We start from the raw sequence: 15,485 nt of genomic DNA, 5'->3' as shown, positions 1-15,485 counted from the left end.
AATGCACGTTTGACAGGTTCAGCAAAAAGATTGGGATTGGGGTCTGATGCGCATGTGTGGATGACATCATCCCGGCGCGAACTCCAGGGCGCTCTCCCTGACGCCTCCAGAAACGCCGTAGCCAACCACGCACCCACGGCCCTGGCGTGGCAGCGAAAACCCCACTAGAAACGTTGACTTGCTTGTTTGTGTATCGGTTACATTGTGTTTCGTATTCACGGTGGCCTGGTGTTGCAGCTCCTGTCAAAACAAATGCCCGACATGCGTCTGGTGACACTCGATGGGACGGTTGGGGCGGTACAGCATGCGAGACACAGCCTGGCCTGTTGTGACCGAACGGGCACCGGCAATGCTGGGCGGGACAATGGCATGGTTGGTTGCGCTGCGCTCGTCGAATCGCATAGCCTTGCCCGAGTCGATGCCGAGGGGCATTTCACTCGCTCGCTGAGAGACACGGTCACGGGCGGCGGCGGGGTGGGCATGGGCCTCGCCACTCGGGGGTGACTGCGCTGACTGACACGAAAGCAGTTCTATTCCAACCATACGAGAAGGGTATATCCAAACTAACATTCTAGGTAATCGATCAAGCAACCCCCCTCTCCCGCCAGTGTCCCGCGACGAACGCCCAATCATCACCGGCCGCTCACTGCACTCAAGCCGCGGCGAGCTGCGGCGGCACCTCAACAGACTCGTCGATGCGCCGGACGATGCAGGCGGTGCCGTACGCGGCGGTCTGGGCGAAGCCGCCCATGTCGCCGGCGTCGAAGCGCAGGCATATGATGGCGTTGCCGCCGCGGCGCTTGCACTCGTCGACGACGCGGCTGATGGAGTCGTTGCGGCACGAGTACAGCATCGAGGTGAACCAGCGCAGCTCCCCGCCCGCGAAGCTCTTCATCACCATGCCCAGGCTCGCGGCGATGTTGCGCGACCGCACGCTGATGCCGTAGACTTTTTGGCGAGGGGTGTTAGTGGCGCGGATGTCACGGTGTGTGGTGTGGTACTAGAGGACGGCTTACCGGTGCCGAGGACCTTTTCGACGCGGTACCCTGGCAGGTCCATCATGGCTACATGGCAGCAGTGCCCCGTCAGTAAAACTACAGCGCGCGGGCGCAAAGGGGCGTCGAGGCGGGTTTACTGGTTGTAATGACTCCTTCTGTCTCTGTGAAGCAGTGCAGGTCGGAGAGCTGAGGCGGGATGTGTGCGACCTCCTCGGGGGTCTTTTCTTTGGCGCCGAAACCCATTATGCGTGGAGTGCTTGTGGTGTTGTGTTGTTGTGGTGTTGTGGTGTTGTGCAAGCGAGCCACGAACTCGTAGTTGCGTTTACTGTCGTTTAGTCTTTCTCGAGCGACGTGAAGATTGAAGAGTGGCCGGCAATGACGAGTCTTCCAATTGAGCTACTATCTCTACTCTATCCAAACAGGCCACCGCGCCAGACTTTATATACACTCGACAGCCGCTGATCGGCACGTCTGTTCCGTCTGCCCACGTCCCGGCCCTCATGACAGCCGGGGCCCGTAACATTCTGTGGCTGGATTTCGCCCGGGACAGGCAGTCAAAAGATGGCTGGATGCGCCACGGCCGCCCAGCCGTGGTGGGCTTCATCAGCGGCCGGTTGGCCGGCGCCGGCGCCCGGTGCGGGCTTGTGGTGGGCAACGGGGTGCTGGGGCCAGTGAGCTGGCAGCGCGTATTTCGTATCTGAGTGAAGACGACGAAATCGCGGGACCGTTGCGGCGGCGGCGGGCGGCGGGGGAGGGGCAACGGGGGAGGGGAGGGGCGCTGAAGAAGAGGTGAGGTGCTCTTTGTGGGGAGGGGGACGGGGGGGCTTCGCTTCCATGGCTTGGTTGGCTGGAGGGGGAAGAGGAGACAAGCAAACAAAGCTTGGAAGCTTGGAAGCTTGGAAGGAGAGGGAGCCAGACAGGCGGTAGGAGCACGCGGGGCACAACTGACTGAGGTGACCACTGAAGGCTAAGCCAACGCTGCACTGCCCCATTGAATTGGCTTTTGGCCGGCCTTGTTTCGAGCCTTGGACGCCTCAGGGCAGGACAACTGGGGCTGTGCCCCGTGGGGACCGTGACCACTGACCACCGGGACTCCCTGACTAACCTGATTGACGTCGTCCTGCGACGGACAACAGATGTCGACGACATGTCGTGTCGCCATGCGCGTCGTTCTCGGTATGAACCGCTTCACCCCTCGGGCATCGTCGCCAGCAAGTCAAGTCAGGTCAGGTCAAGTCGAGGGAGTCAGAGGTCGGGCTGGGGCGGCGAGCTGAGCGTCGTCGGCGTTCGGCATGGACACCCCGAGACGCAGAGTCGCCCGCCCGCCCGGTCATCCGTCATTCGGAACGCAGGACTCATCATCGACGACGACGACAACGACGACAACGACACGTGCCACGTCCCGGAGGCCACTCGTGGCGGGAGGGAGAGTGATCTGCCCCAGGGTCTTCGGGGGCGGGCGGGCTCGTCACGCATCACGCATCACGCCTCCCCGCTAACAAACAATCGGCAGCGCGCTCCGATGGGACGGGGGAAAGGGCGAACGGCCACGTTCAAGTACTCGTTCTGGCCACTGACAGGCGATGCGGAGCGCGCGCCCGCGACAGGCGACAGACAGAGTGACTTAGGGGCATCCCTCGGGCGTCGAGACCGCCGGGCCATCACTCGCTCGTCGCAGCATCACGCCCGCGAGGCGACGCGAGGCAATCGTGCTAAATACTTGTTGCCCCCAACGGCAACCCGAGAGCCCGGCTGTGTCGGAGCTAGCGGAGTTGCTGCTGGCACAGAAAAAAAACGGCCGTCACGCCTTTTTGGGGCCCGATGGACGAACGAGTACTAAAGCGTCGAGACAACACATCGATTCGCCCACGATGGCTTCTCGCGACGACAGCCCTGCCCGCCCTGACAGCGCATCAATCGTTCATATTGTTTACTTTTGGGGGGTTTTTTTTTCCTCGGGTCGATGTTTTAGTGTGGTCTTCGTGGTTCGATGGCTTTCTGCGAGTCTCACCAGAGCAGGAACCGCTCCCGACCCGGCCCCCAAACCTCATGCACAACGAGGCCGCCATGCCACTCTCGGAGGCCCGAAGACTCGCAGGCGGCGCCCGCACACGCACACCACCACCCATTCAGAATTCATCCATCCCCCAACCCTCGCCAGAGAGCCGGACAGAGGGATAGGAGAGGGAGAGGGAGGGGGGAAGGGAGAGGGGAGAATGAGCGTAAACTCCTTTCAGCCGGGGCTGCCGTCCTGATCCAGGGACCAAACTGCAAGTTGGGTCTCGTCCCGTCGGCAATGCCACGCGCCAGCGTCTGAGTTGAGTCGAGGTCCCCACGCTTGTTCTCCCCTCTTCCCCTCCCCTGCCCCCCCGAGCGTCATCGTCGTTGTCGTCGTCATCGCCTCTGGTGCGTTTTGTTTGTTTGCGCTTTGTTTCAATTGTTCGGTATACCGTGTGGGCCACCATCCGCGTCCAATCGTTGCAGAATGAGGGCCAAGGACGAGCACCTGCGCCGGCTTATTCCACTTCACCTCACCGAAGCTCAGTGAGGGGTTTTCACTCGCCGCCAGCCGGCCGACCAGCCAGCCAGCCAGCAAGCCAGCCGGCCAGCAATGGCGAGAGAATGAGGGAACGAGCCACCACCTTCTCTGGATCCGGCTGCAACGCGGCGGCGATGGGGACGGGACGCAGAGCGTGTTGGCGCCGCTCCGGTCGGGCTGCTCTGCTCCTCCACGTCCTCCTCCCGCCTGCCTGTTGTTGCACTTGTCGCACGGGTAGCGCGCCGCCTGCCGGGGGTCAATGGGGAGGGTGTGCCATCCCCTAACTTACCTGCCCTCTCAGCGCTCTTCTCTTGAAGCCGAAGGTTGGGTAGTCACCTACCTCTGGTACCTTGGGCCGAGAATGGCATCCCATCCACCACCTGGCGCCGGGCATCATGAGATAAGATAAGCAGAAGCGCCGTTCTCTTGGCGGCGACGCCAACGCGGCCGCCAGCAGACGCACACAATAAAGTGAATTGCAATCAAAGAAGCCCGTTTCTCAAGTGAGCGAGTGAGCACGCGTGCGGCCGGCGGAACATTGTGAGCCAATGGGTCTCATACCGAGATTTGGCCTCGTCGAAGCGGGTGAACCTGAAGCCAGGTGTGCATCGCCTCCTTCCCGCCTGGTGTCCCAGTGTTTGACGGTACCGCACCGCCCCTTCCCCTGCGACACCGACTCTTTGACCCTTTATGTGACGCTCTGGCGGTCACGGAGGGAAATGAAGCCGGTTCGGTCGTGGACGCTGATTACGTCTTTGGGCGGCAGGTAGGCAGGCAGGTAATAAAGAGGCTTAAACTCGTGGCCGAAGGCGGTCGAGCCGAGCCGAGCCGTCACGGCGTCCACGATGCCCGTCTCCCAGCACCGCACCAAGCCAGCAGAGGTCTGTCTGGTCAAGTGCAGCACTGGGCAGCATCGCCTCGCCGTGAAGATTCATGGCCGGGTGAAATCTTAGCTCGAAATGTGTGGCTGGGCCTCCCGAGTAGATCTAGGATTTTCGCCAACTAACGAGAATCTGTGTCCCTCCATCAATACGTCAGCTGATGCCAGCAATCTTTTGGGCTTTCGAGCCCTTGGGCTTCAAGAGCCAACGCACCTGACACTACCGAAAGGAAGCGGCTCTTTCGCTCGGGGCACCCCTGTCGGCCGGCCGGCTGTCACGGTTGGCACCCCTCCCTCCCATCCATCCCCTCCTCCCGCCTCTCTCTCCGCCTCTGGGGCCCCAAGCGGTGGCATGGCCCAGCGGCACCAGGCCCGTCCCGAGCCTGGCCATTCAGTAACGACACACGGCGCAGGTTGTACGTGTGTGTGGCCATGCTGCTGTCACCGCCGGGGCCGTCCATGTACTCTGGCCGCATCTCGCTGGCGCTGCAGATCGGCAATCCACTGGGCGCAGAGGGCCACATCCCTCCCCCAGTCACCGAGGAACCCCAGATGCCTCCAATCCCAAGCCCGGTTAGCAGAGATGGCGAGGGAAGTTCGGTCGACAACGAGCAGCAACCCACTTATTAATGCACATTTGGCTGCGTACCAAGTACGGGGTGATGGCTGGCCCGGCACAGTCAACGGCGCGTCCCTCGACCTTCTCATGGAGCGGCTGCTGGGGTGGTCGCCCCAGAGCAAAGAGCACACGGCGTTGGAGAGGCGGCGGTCTGTCGGAGGCGAGGCCATCGTCTTGTCTGATACTGTGCCGGACCTACCTTTTAGTGCCGACACCCTCCCTCCATCCACCCCAGGTACATCTCAAGTTATATGGTATCTCTCCTCTCGCCCATCCCATCCTCCCGCTCTCTCTCTTCCCTGGTGGGGTCCTCTCCAGTTGCTCTCCAGACTCCCAACGTCAACTTGCCTGTGTGATTGCATGCACCCAGACTTTTCCGTCGTGACGCTTCATCATCTTCATCACACACCCGCGCGCTGTCACGTCCACTGCTTGACCTGCTAACCGCCTTGCCTCCCTCCCTCCCTCCTTCCTTCCTTTCTTCCTTGCCTTCTTCCTTCCTTCCTTCCTTCTACTTGCCCGTGGCGCCCCGCCACTCATATCGCTTTATACCGCTTTCCCGCGTGTGCTCCTTCGCTCCTTCCCTGGTGTCTGTCTGGTCGCCTCTTTTTTTCTGGACCCAGAACCACCCTTCGTCGCCCAACCGGTTCATAAGGTCCCTGTCCGCGCATACTCCGTACGTCCTGCTCCTCCACCACGCCTGCACCACACCACCCGGCGGCCGCAGCAGCAGCGACCAAATTTAAAAGCCGTTGTTGGCCCCGCGAAATCTCTCCGTTTCGTCGCTGCACCAGATCACAGCAGTCTTGCACTCTGCTTGGCCGGCGAATCTGCGACCACACCGCACCGCACCGCACCGCACCGCACCACTGGGATTCGGGCATCGACCAACTACGTTACCTACCTACATTGCGTCATTAGAGGATACAGTGCCTGTACATCGACAACAGACACACGGCTTCAACAGCAACCCTCCAGCGGCCATCGTCGTCGCCTCGGACGTCGTTCCCCGTCGCCGCCCTCGACCGCTGGCGGACTTAGACGGCCACATCCCGACCGACACGACGAAAGGGCACGACAACGAGCCAGCCATTCGAATACCTCCCTTATCTCCAACACAGTCTGACGGCACCCCGGCTGCCCAGTCGTTTGCTGCCCTCTGGTGGCCGCTTTCCTATCGCGACAAAGGTCTTGCTCGCTCAAGTGCTCTTGCCAGTACCTTTTGCAGTCGCTGCTTGTGCCCGTCCATCACCGCTCCGCCTGCCATCCCACACGCGGCCACCACACCGTGTGCAAGCGACTTACACCCACAACGGGCTTTTACCCTACAACCGTCTCGATTGCCGTTTCCTTCGAGCCAAGCCCATAAGAAGAATTGCTTCGCCATCGCCATGGCCGGGGAGGGGTTTGGCTATGATTACGGCATGACTCCCGGGTTCCCGAATGCCGACAGGATGGATGATGATCGTTTCGACAGCAATTCCACGCCCCCATTAGCGTAAGTGTGACGCTGGTCTGCCAGCTCTTCAGTAAAGCCGATAGAAGCTCACATATACGACCAGGATGGATGTTGAACTTGATGAGTCCCAGGGAAATGCGACCGCGTCTAGTCGGTCTGAGGAGATTCAGGGCTACATTCAAAACATCGAGAGCATCTATCACCAAGGTCTACAGGCAGTGTACCCGATCCCACAGCACGAGCAGTCCGCGTATCCCCTCCCAGCCCTCATCGATCCTCCCCAGGACCAGCTATATGCCTATGTCGACGAACACACAGACGAACAGACATATGAACATGGTAGCCAGTCCATGGGCACCCTGGCGCAACCACTAGGGAATTGGACTGTGCCGTTCCTTCACGTCAATGGTCAATCGCCCCAACATGAGTATGCCAACAATCCTCAGGGTGGTACGCATGACCCTGGTATAGCCTTCCAAAGCAGTTCTCCAGGCTTCGATCCGCCAATGATGGGCGTTGTCCCTGCCGGGGTGCCATCTCAGATAGCATATACGGCCACCCCAGGGATGCGGTATGGCAGCTCACCTAACCCAGCGAACCCACACATGTACCAGCAAGCCCAATCCCAGCAGGACCAGTACTGGCAGAACCAAGGCCAGTATCAGCAAGGCCAAGCTCAGCAAGGGTATTGCGAGCATAACCAATATCCGCAGGGCCAAGCCCATCAAGAGCAATGGCAGCAGAGCCAATACCACCATCAGTATCAGCAGGACCTAGGCCAGTCGGCACAAACTCAGCCAACTCCCTCGGCGTGGCCACATATACCCTCTCAGGCTCCTCCATTTCCCACGCAGCCCAGTGCCACCCCTCCTCCACAGACTCTAGGCCTCCCCTTCCGACCGAGGATAGCTTCACAAGCGAGCTACTCCTCAAATCCAAACGCCTACCATGGGCCTCAGCCCGGTACATCACCAAGTACCTACGAATCGTACGGCCAGCACGTATCTAGGGCTTTGCGGTCCTCGGTCTCTCTCGGCACACGCACCATATCAAACACGACGCTTGTTTCGCTCAGCACTGACGCTGGACAATCCGTCAACGCGAATCTATCGGTTCCGCTCAATTCCAATGACTCAACCAGCGCAGGCGCACCTACGTGGCCGGGACAGCCGAGCGCGGCCGTGAACACACGTGGCCAGCTGGCATACCGTGCTGCGCTACAAGCTCGTGTTAGCCAAGGTCAGTCAGGATCTGCAGGCCCATCGACGACCAAGAAGGAGAAAGGGCGTCGCAAGGGCCCTTTGACGCCGAAGCAAAAGGAGGACTCCCAGAACAGAAAGAGAAATTTCTCTATCTGTGCACGATGCAAATGGAGGAGTGTTGGGGTAAGTAGTCATTTGGATCTCGTAAGCTGAGACTGGTTTGATCTAACCTGTGGGTTATGCTCCCAGTGTGACCTGGGCGACGACGGCAACCAACGATGCACTAGGTGCACCACCGGCCGCTCCAACACGTGTATCTGCACGAGACACCACTTCCTTCACCTGATAGAAGAGGGCGGTGCTACTCAATTCACGGGTGCGTCGTGCCTTCTCGCTACTATGGTGTTCCGTTTACAGAAGCAGATCGACTAACTCTGGTCGCCCAGAACATCATTGCATCCACGAGCTTGTTCCGTATCAGGACTTAGAGCACTGCACCATTTCGGAAATATGCTCCTACGTCCGCGAGTATACCAACACGGGCTTTACGCATATCAAGCTATGCCGAATAGGGATGCAGACGCAATCTGAGTGTACATTCGACCTCAAGGCATGTCTCGACCTCTTCCGTCATGTCGGTTTCGCGTTCGCTCAATCCCTCACATTCCGGGAGTTTATGGATCATGCCGTCCTGCGGGACACCATCAGGGCCCGTCTGCAGATGTGCATCCCCATGCTTAATGAAAATTGCTTCAACTTAGGCCCGCTGATAGACCACGAAGGCGGTCCAGCAGGCGCTTTCTTCCAATTCCAGCTCTTCAGAAACTCCTCAGAATGCTCAACGAGCGCGGGCAATCATCTCAACAAGCTCGGCGCTGTTCTCTTCCTTACATTTGGGAGACAAATTGAGTTCGAAATATTTTCTGCACTGTCGACGAACCTGAGACAGGCACAAAAAGCCCCGAAGGACTCGACCATTTGGGGCCTGAATTACCTTCAGGAGAGCCTTTCCAGGATGCGTCTTGCCTTCCGCAAGCACGCACGGACCGCTACTGGGGCGAGACCAGATTTGAATCAGGGGCGCCTAAGGGAACTCTGTCTACACCTGGCGAACGTGCATTTCTACAAACAGGAGTGGGCGGCCAAGAACTGGCCACACGACGCCCCTGCAACACTATTCCCACAAGGCCTCACAGAAGCGTCGTTCGAGGCTTGGATGGCATCACCTTGATCTTTGGCAGAAGTTTGTGCAACTATACGACGGACTTGTTACTTGGATACCCTGTTCTCGCATTGATTGATCTGGCTCATGTATATGTACTTAGGATGGTACGCATGGCGTTGTCCGTTTTCTGGTGTCTACCCTCGTTGCGCATGAGTTGCTACTAGCTTCCACTTAGGAGTCGAATTTGGGGGTCTCTTTCTCTTTGGGCATGGCTGCATCTTTTCGATATCCCCTTTTGCCTCATTCAGACAACGCTTCACAGCAGGATCACCATCAACCCCTTTGCGCAGGAAGTCGCATACTTACGGCCGGTGTAACGAACTAGGCTTACGGCACACAAGGTGGGATGGTTGGGATACGTTATGTTTCGCTTCATGTGCAGAATACTAGGGGATGCTCGCGCGGAAAAGGCAGAGCGCCAAGTACGCTTGCGGCGGGTTTGGGTCACTTGGTACTTTCTTACAGCGAGCCTTGGTTACACACGCAATCGATTCTTGGCGTGATGCCACGGGCGTCGCGGGGAGTCTGGACGTCGGGACGCACCACGGAAGAGCCCACTGGGAGGCAGACGGCAGGCAGGTCGTGGTATCAACATGATTAATGAGACACGATATACGACAGTAGGATGTCACGAGCACGAGTGCTGGCAGGTGTGCTGTTGAACGGGGATTGCAGAATTGAGTTTCGGTTTCTGACGATGCTACCCATCCGTACTCCCATCCAAAGCATGTCCATTCTGGGATTCTCTCAAGACCTCCAGCTTTTCGTAGTGCCACGCGTCCGACGCAATATCAAGCTAACAAATCCCGGTATCCCTGTGCCGCGCGTGGTTGCGTGCAGTCGTCAATCCGCACATGCCTGGAAAAACAAAATCCACTCCGCTCTGTAAAAAAGCAACTCGCCCTCATCACGCCGAGTTCGTTTCCCACACTAAACTGCTGTGTATCGTGACAAGTCCTCTTCTCGCTGCTGAAACTGATGACGCGCATCATCATATCCTCTTCTGCCTCAACTAAGCCGCGGCCGTCTCCTTCTCTAATGTCCGCGCCGTGCCGGCGAGGTCGGAGATGGAGGCCTTGGGGTTCTTGCCGTGGTAGTCGGCGATGGCGGCCTTGATGGCGTCCTCGGCGAGCATGGAGCAGTGGACTGTCGGGCGGGCGGTCGGTTGTCAGCTGGGGCTCACGGGATATCAAGACGGGGGGTGGTGCAGCGTGCACGGGGGTTTCAACTCACGCTTGACGGGAGGCAGGCAGAGCTCCTTGGAAATGTCGACGTTGCGGATCTTGGCGGCATCATCCACTGTGTAACAGAATTCGTTAGCATCGTGGGACAGGCGCGTATGAGATGTGAGCGGCGGTCGCCGCCGGCCGGGACGATGGAGAGACTACTAACATCGCATGCCCTTGACGAGCGTCGTCAGGTAGCTGGAGCTGGCGATGGCAGAGCCGCAGCCGAACGTCTTGAACTTGGCGTCGGTGATGGTGCCCGTCTTCTCGTCGACCTTGATCTGGAGCTTCATGACGTCGCCGCAGGCGGGCGCGCCGACGAGGCCCGTCCCGACGGACGGGTCCTTCTTGTCCATGGACCCGGGATTCCGCGGCCGGCTGTAGTGATCAATGAGTGCTGCGCATGTCAGCCTGGGCGTCCACCTTTTGCCGTGCGTGCGACTATGGGGGGGAGTTGGGTGAGGGACATATCTTTGTCGTGGTAGGAGCGGGTGGCGGCCGGTACTCGGGACGTGACGGCTGCGCTGCGGCGCACGACGGCGGCGGCGGGCGACGGCAGGGCCCGAACGGCGCGGAGAGACGCGCGCAGGGGAAGCATGGTGACGGTGGTTTATTGTCGTTGATCTGGCGTAGGATGCAGAGTTTTCCGTTTCTTCGGTAGAGGCGAGCGTGGTTGATTGAAAGTTCGAGGGTGCGAGGGTGCGAGGGTGGCGATGGATGTGAGGAAAGAGGTGCGTGTGAGAGAGAAAGTGTACGGGTTGGCGGCACTTCTGGGTCCCCCCGTTTTCCCAGATTGATAAGAGCACTGGCACTGGTGCAGCTTTTAGCGCACCCAAGGCAGAGAAATCGCCGACAAAGTCCGCGAAACGGCGCGTGCACGTGACTCTACAGCGCCCCGGGGCCCCGCTGTAAAAGCCGGGGAGTGAAGTCATGCATTTGTGAGGAGACCACTGTGCGGGTGTCGCGTGGCACTGTCCGGAGGCTGCTCCCCGTGGAGCCGGGCTACAGTGCGAAGCCTGCGACGAGGCGTCGGCCAGTGAGGTAACAGATTATCTCATCCCCGGGCAGCATCGCCAATGGCGCGCGGCGCCCGCAGCCCGGGTTGTCGTATGTACGACAATAGGCCGAATCGGCCATTTCGATTCGTCCACTGCCCGACCCTCCGCGGACGGGCGTTGCGGATTGCCTGAGGCGGACGATCCGACGAGGGGATACGGGAGTCGAGTCTGCGACGGATATTGTCTTATCGCGGTCTGCTGCCAATGCCCAGCGGGCAGAATAAATTTACCTGATGCCGGTCTCGACTACAGGACCTCGGTTAGTGCTGGCATCTTCGGGTCTCGTCGCCGTCATGGAACCAGCAGCGAGCCGCTGCCCTGGATCCAGTCTGGGCTCGGCGACATGGGCAGCGGCAGGGGCAGGGCCCTTTGGGGGGTGGACTGGCCCACTCGGACTTCCCGTCGGGCTCGCTGGGGCATCCCCAACTCGGCAGCGGCCAGCGATGGCAGGGACCCCGACTTCGGCACGCCCTTCCAGCAGCACCTGGCTGTCATTCGTACGTCGTAGGCTATGGTGTAGTACCAAACATCTTTTCTGTGAACGCATCCCACGCCCGCCAAGCTGCAGCTACATTCGAGATGCGGCTTCTCCAGCTTCATCCCGCTCTTCAAGCATTGAGCAAACATCCCATGGTTGTCCGTTCAGGAGACATGGCTAGTGCAGGGTAGCAAACCTTCCACTCTGGCTTCTTTGGCCGCGGTGTGGAAAATGGAGGGTCCGCCCGCTGCCCCCTGCGTGACAGCGGTTGCCCTATTGGGGGAGCTCAGCTCTATTGAGACGCTGTGAATGACGGAAGCACCGAATCAGCCCTGCGCCTCAACCACCACCACTACCACCACCACCGTGTCGACATCCCATCGTCGCGAAGCCCTTCGTTTTTGTCGCAGTCAGGGGTTCCAGCGTCGAAGCGTCCCCCTTCTCTGCTGCCCAGCAACATGGGCATGTCGTGAAAAGCGTCGGATCAGATTGAGCGACCGCGCGCTGCAACAACGAACGCCTCGTCCGGCAGTCCGCATCTGCACCACGATGGCCCAATCCGGACCAGACCCTGCGCCCGAGGCGCCGCGTTCGTCCCGCGACTCTCTCTCCTCCGTGTCGACAACGAGCCTCGTCTTCGATCGTCTGCACGAAGAGATGGAAAAGAGCTCGGGAAAGCGAAAGTCCAACGGCAAGCATCGCCTCAATGGCGACCGGTACAAGGAGGAAGCCGACCTTGAAGACGACCCCTACGCCGTCGAGACGGGTCCCTTCCTGGGCGAGTCTGGGGCGTCCCTCCAGCGCAAGCCCATGGATCGCAGCTTGCGCAGGATCCTCTGGATAGTGGGAGTCGTCTTCATCAGCGGCTGGTTCGTCGCCCTCGGCATCTTCCTCGTGTCCGGGTCCTACAAGCATGCGAGCGACTCGGACCACGACCCCGATGCCAACAGCCGCGGTTCCGGCAAGGTCGTGACTCTGGATCAGGTCCTCTCCGGCTTCTGGTCACCAAGTTCACATTCTATAAGCTGGATCGCGGACCCCGACGGCCAGGACGGGCTCCTGCTGGAGCAGGGGGCCGCCGACAAAGACTACCTCGTCGTCGAGGACGTCAGGACCCTGGCCCAAGATTCCATGCCACGAGATGGCACCGCCAAGCCGGAGAATTCAATGACCTTGATGAAGACGGCGTACTTCGAGTATAAAGGCAAGCCGCGCCGGCCAGAGTGGCTCAAGCCGAGCCCTGACCTCTCAAAGGTCCTCCTTAGCGTCGACAAGGAGAAGAACTGGCGACACTCATTCACTGCTTCTTACTACATCCTCGACGTTGCCTCCGGCAAAGTGGAGGCGCTGCATCCCGACAAGGAAAACGCAAAGGTGCAGCTCGCGACCTGGAGCCCGCGAAGCGACGCCGTTTCCTTTACCCTCGACAACAACCTGTACATCCGACGTCTCAACGGCAAGAAGGATGTTGTTCAGATCACCAAGGACGGCGGCCCGGAGTACTTTTATGGCATCCCTGACTGGGTATACGAGGAGGAGGTCTTTAGCGGGCGCGAGGCCACGTGGTGGTCCGAGGACGGCAAATATCTCTCTTTCCTCCGCACCAACGAGACTGGAGTCAAGGAGTTCCCGATCGAGTACTTTGTCTCGCGCCCAAGCGGCAAGAAGCCCCCAAAGGGAGAAGAGGCGTACCCCGAAGTGCGGCAGATCAAGTACCCCAAGCCTGGGTCACACAACCCTGTCGTCGACCTGCAATTTTACGACGTCGCCAAGGCCGAGGTCTTCTCTGCGCCCGTCGACTCCGACTTTCCGGACGACAATCGCATCGTTAACAACGTTCTCTGGGCGGGCGGCAATGTCATTGTCAAGGAGACGAACCGCGTTGGCGACCACCTCAAGGTGATTCTCGTCGATGTCCGGACTCGCTCAGCCAAGACGATCAATGACATTAACATCGCCGATATTGACGGCGGCTGGTTTGAAATCTCGCACAAGATGACGTATATACCCGCCGACCCTGCCAACGGGCGACAGCATGACGGTTACGTGGATACCATTATCCACGACAACTTTGAGCACCTCGCGTACTACACGCCTGTGGACAACCCCAAGCCCATCCTCCTGACGAAGGGCGAATGGGAAGTGGAGAGCGCGCCGTCCGCTGTCGACCTCAAGAACAACCTCGTGTACTTTGTCGCCACTAAGGAGTCGTCGATCCAGCGACACGTCTACGTCGTCAAGCTTGACGGGTCGGGCCTGAAGCCGTTGACGGACACGTCTACCGAAGGATACTACTCTGCCTCGTTCTCGTCGGGCGCTGGCTACGCTCTGCTCTCGTACAGAGGCCCCAAGATCCCGTATCAAAAGGTCATCTCGACGCCCTCGAGCACCACAAAGTACGAGCGTGTCATCGAGGACAACCACGAGCTGGCCGACCGCGCCAAGAAGCACGAGCTCCCCGTTCTCAAGTACGGCAAGATCAAGGTCGCCGACGGCGTCGAGGTCAACTACGTGGAGCGCCGCCCGCCGCACTTCAACCCCAAGAAGAAGTACCCCGTGCTCTTCCAGCAGTACTCGGGCCCCAACTCGCAGACGGTGACCAAGAAGTTCGGCGTCGACTTCCAGTCCTACGTCGCCTCCAACCTCGGCTACCTAGTCGTGTCGGTCGACCCCCGCGGGACCGGCGGCCTCGGCCGCAAGCACCGCGTCGTGGTCCGCTCGCAGCTCGGCATCCACGAGTCGCACGACCACATCGCCGCCGCGCGCCACTTCGCCTCGCTCGACTACGTCGACCCGGACCGCCTCGCCATCTGGGGCTGGTCCTACGGCGGCTTCACGACCCTCAAGACGCTCGAGCAGGACGCCGGCCGCACCTTTTCCTACGGCATGGCCGTCGCCCCCGTCACCGACTGGCTCTTCTACGACAGCGTCTACACGGAGCGCTACATGCGCCTCCCCGCCGACAACGCCGACGGCTACCGCGCCTCCAAGGTCTCCAACGCCACCGCCCTCGGCCAGAACAAGCGCTTCCTCGTCATGCACGGCGCCTCCGACGACAACGTCCACTTCCAAAACTCCCTCACCCTGCTCGACGCCCTAGACCTCGCCGGCGTAGAAAACTACGACGTCCACGTCTTCCCCGACAGCGACCACGGCATCTTTTTCCACGGCGCAAACCACATCGTCTTTGACAGTGAGTTCCCATGTTTTCCCCGCCCTTTTTTCCTTTCCTACTGCTGCGACGCCTCCTTGGGATAGGGAGCGCCAAGCAGCGGACACACAGGCCTGGAACTAACCTCGTTTCCCGCAGAGCTCAGCAACTGGCTCGTCAACGCCTTCAATGGCCAGTGGCTCAAGATCTCGCATCCAAAGCCCAACGACGAAAAGCGGGGGAGACGCGACCTTGAGGCGGGCGAAGGCCAGTTGACCGTGTCAGAAGGCACCGCATAGAAGTTGATCGTCGGCATCATACATAAGATATTATTCCAGTGGGAAGTTGGGCAAGGCGTATATGGATCTTTCATCGTGTACATTTGCAAAGGCACCGTACAGTGCTTGTCGAGCGTCATTGAACAATCAAATCAAGACTTGATTACTATCATACAACATGCCCCTCTTCTCGTCTGGCTCGCAATGTGCCTCGCCTCTAGTCTACCCGTAGCAAGGAACCATTAGAGCAGTTCATGCCAGGCAAAGCCATGCCCCCCCTTCCAGTGACGACTAGGCGTCATTCTTCTTCATCCCGAAACGCGATAGCAAATCCGGACCCCGCCGCCCTTGTTGTGCCATCCCAAGAGCATG

At 59.6% G+C, this 15,485-nt stretch overlaps 4 protein-coding genes across 4 annotated transcripts; 2 read left to right on the top strand and 2 right to left on the bottom strand.

Moving 5' to 3' along the window:
• Positions 1 to 652: 652 nt before the first annotated feature.
• Positions 653 to 1,241, bottom strand: PLICBS_000508 (uncharacterized protein; the record flags this gene model as incomplete). The annotated part of the gene is made up of 3 exons (XM_018318483.1): positions 653 to 948; positions 1,017 to 1,064; positions 1,136 to 1,241. 3 exons carry the CDS (start codon positions 1,239 to 1,241, stop codon positions 653 to 655), a joined length of 450 nt encoding a protein of 149 aa, XP_018184008.1.
• Positions 1,242 to 6,427: 5,186 nt separating this feature from the next.
• PLICBS_000507 (uncharacterized protein) lies at positions 6,428 to 7,272 on the top strand (the record flags this gene model as incomplete). Its single annotated transcript, XM_065599611.1, has 3 exons — positions 6,428 to 6,534; positions 6,647 to 6,922; positions 7,143 to 7,272. The coding sequence occupies 3 exons, from the start codon at positions 6,428 to 6,430 to the stop codon at positions 7,270 to 7,272; spliced, it is 513 nt and encodes a 170-aa protein (XP_065455683.1).
• A 2,662-nt stretch (positions 7,273 to 9,934) lies between these two features.
• PLICBS_000506 (iron-binding protein) lies at positions 9,935 to 10,504 on the bottom strand (the record flags this gene model as incomplete). The annotated part of the gene is made up of 3 exons (XM_018318485.2): positions 9,935 to 10,068; positions 10,156 to 10,221; positions 10,315 to 10,504. 3 exons carry the CDS (start codon positions 10,502 to 10,504, stop codon positions 9,935 to 9,937), a joined length of 390 nt encoding a protein of 129 aa, XP_018184010.2.
• Positions 10,505 to 12,233: 1,729 nt separating this feature from the next.
• On the top strand, positions 12,234 to 15,134 carry PLICBS_000505 (uncharacterized protein; the record flags this gene model as incomplete). The annotated part of the gene is made up of 2 exons (XM_018318486.2): positions 12,234 to 14,877; positions 14,995 to 15,134. 2 exons carry the CDS (start codon positions 12,234 to 12,236, stop codon positions 15,132 to 15,134), a joined length of 2,784 nt encoding a protein of 927 aa, XP_018184011.2.
• Between the last annotated feature and the right edge of the window lie 351 nt (positions 15,135 to 15,485).

The sequence above is a fragment of the Purpureocillium lilacinum genome (genome assembly GCF_023168085.1).
Source record: "Purpureocillium lilacinum CBS 284.36 DNA, scaffold_1, whole genome shotgun sequence".
Lineage (NCBI taxonomy): Eukaryota > Fungi > Ascomycota > Sordariomycetes > Hypocreales > Ophiocordycipitaceae > Purpureocillium > Purpureocillium lilacinum.
The sequence above is the reverse complement of the archived record's forward strand: the minus strand, read 5'-3'. Positions and strand labels throughout refer to the sequence as shown.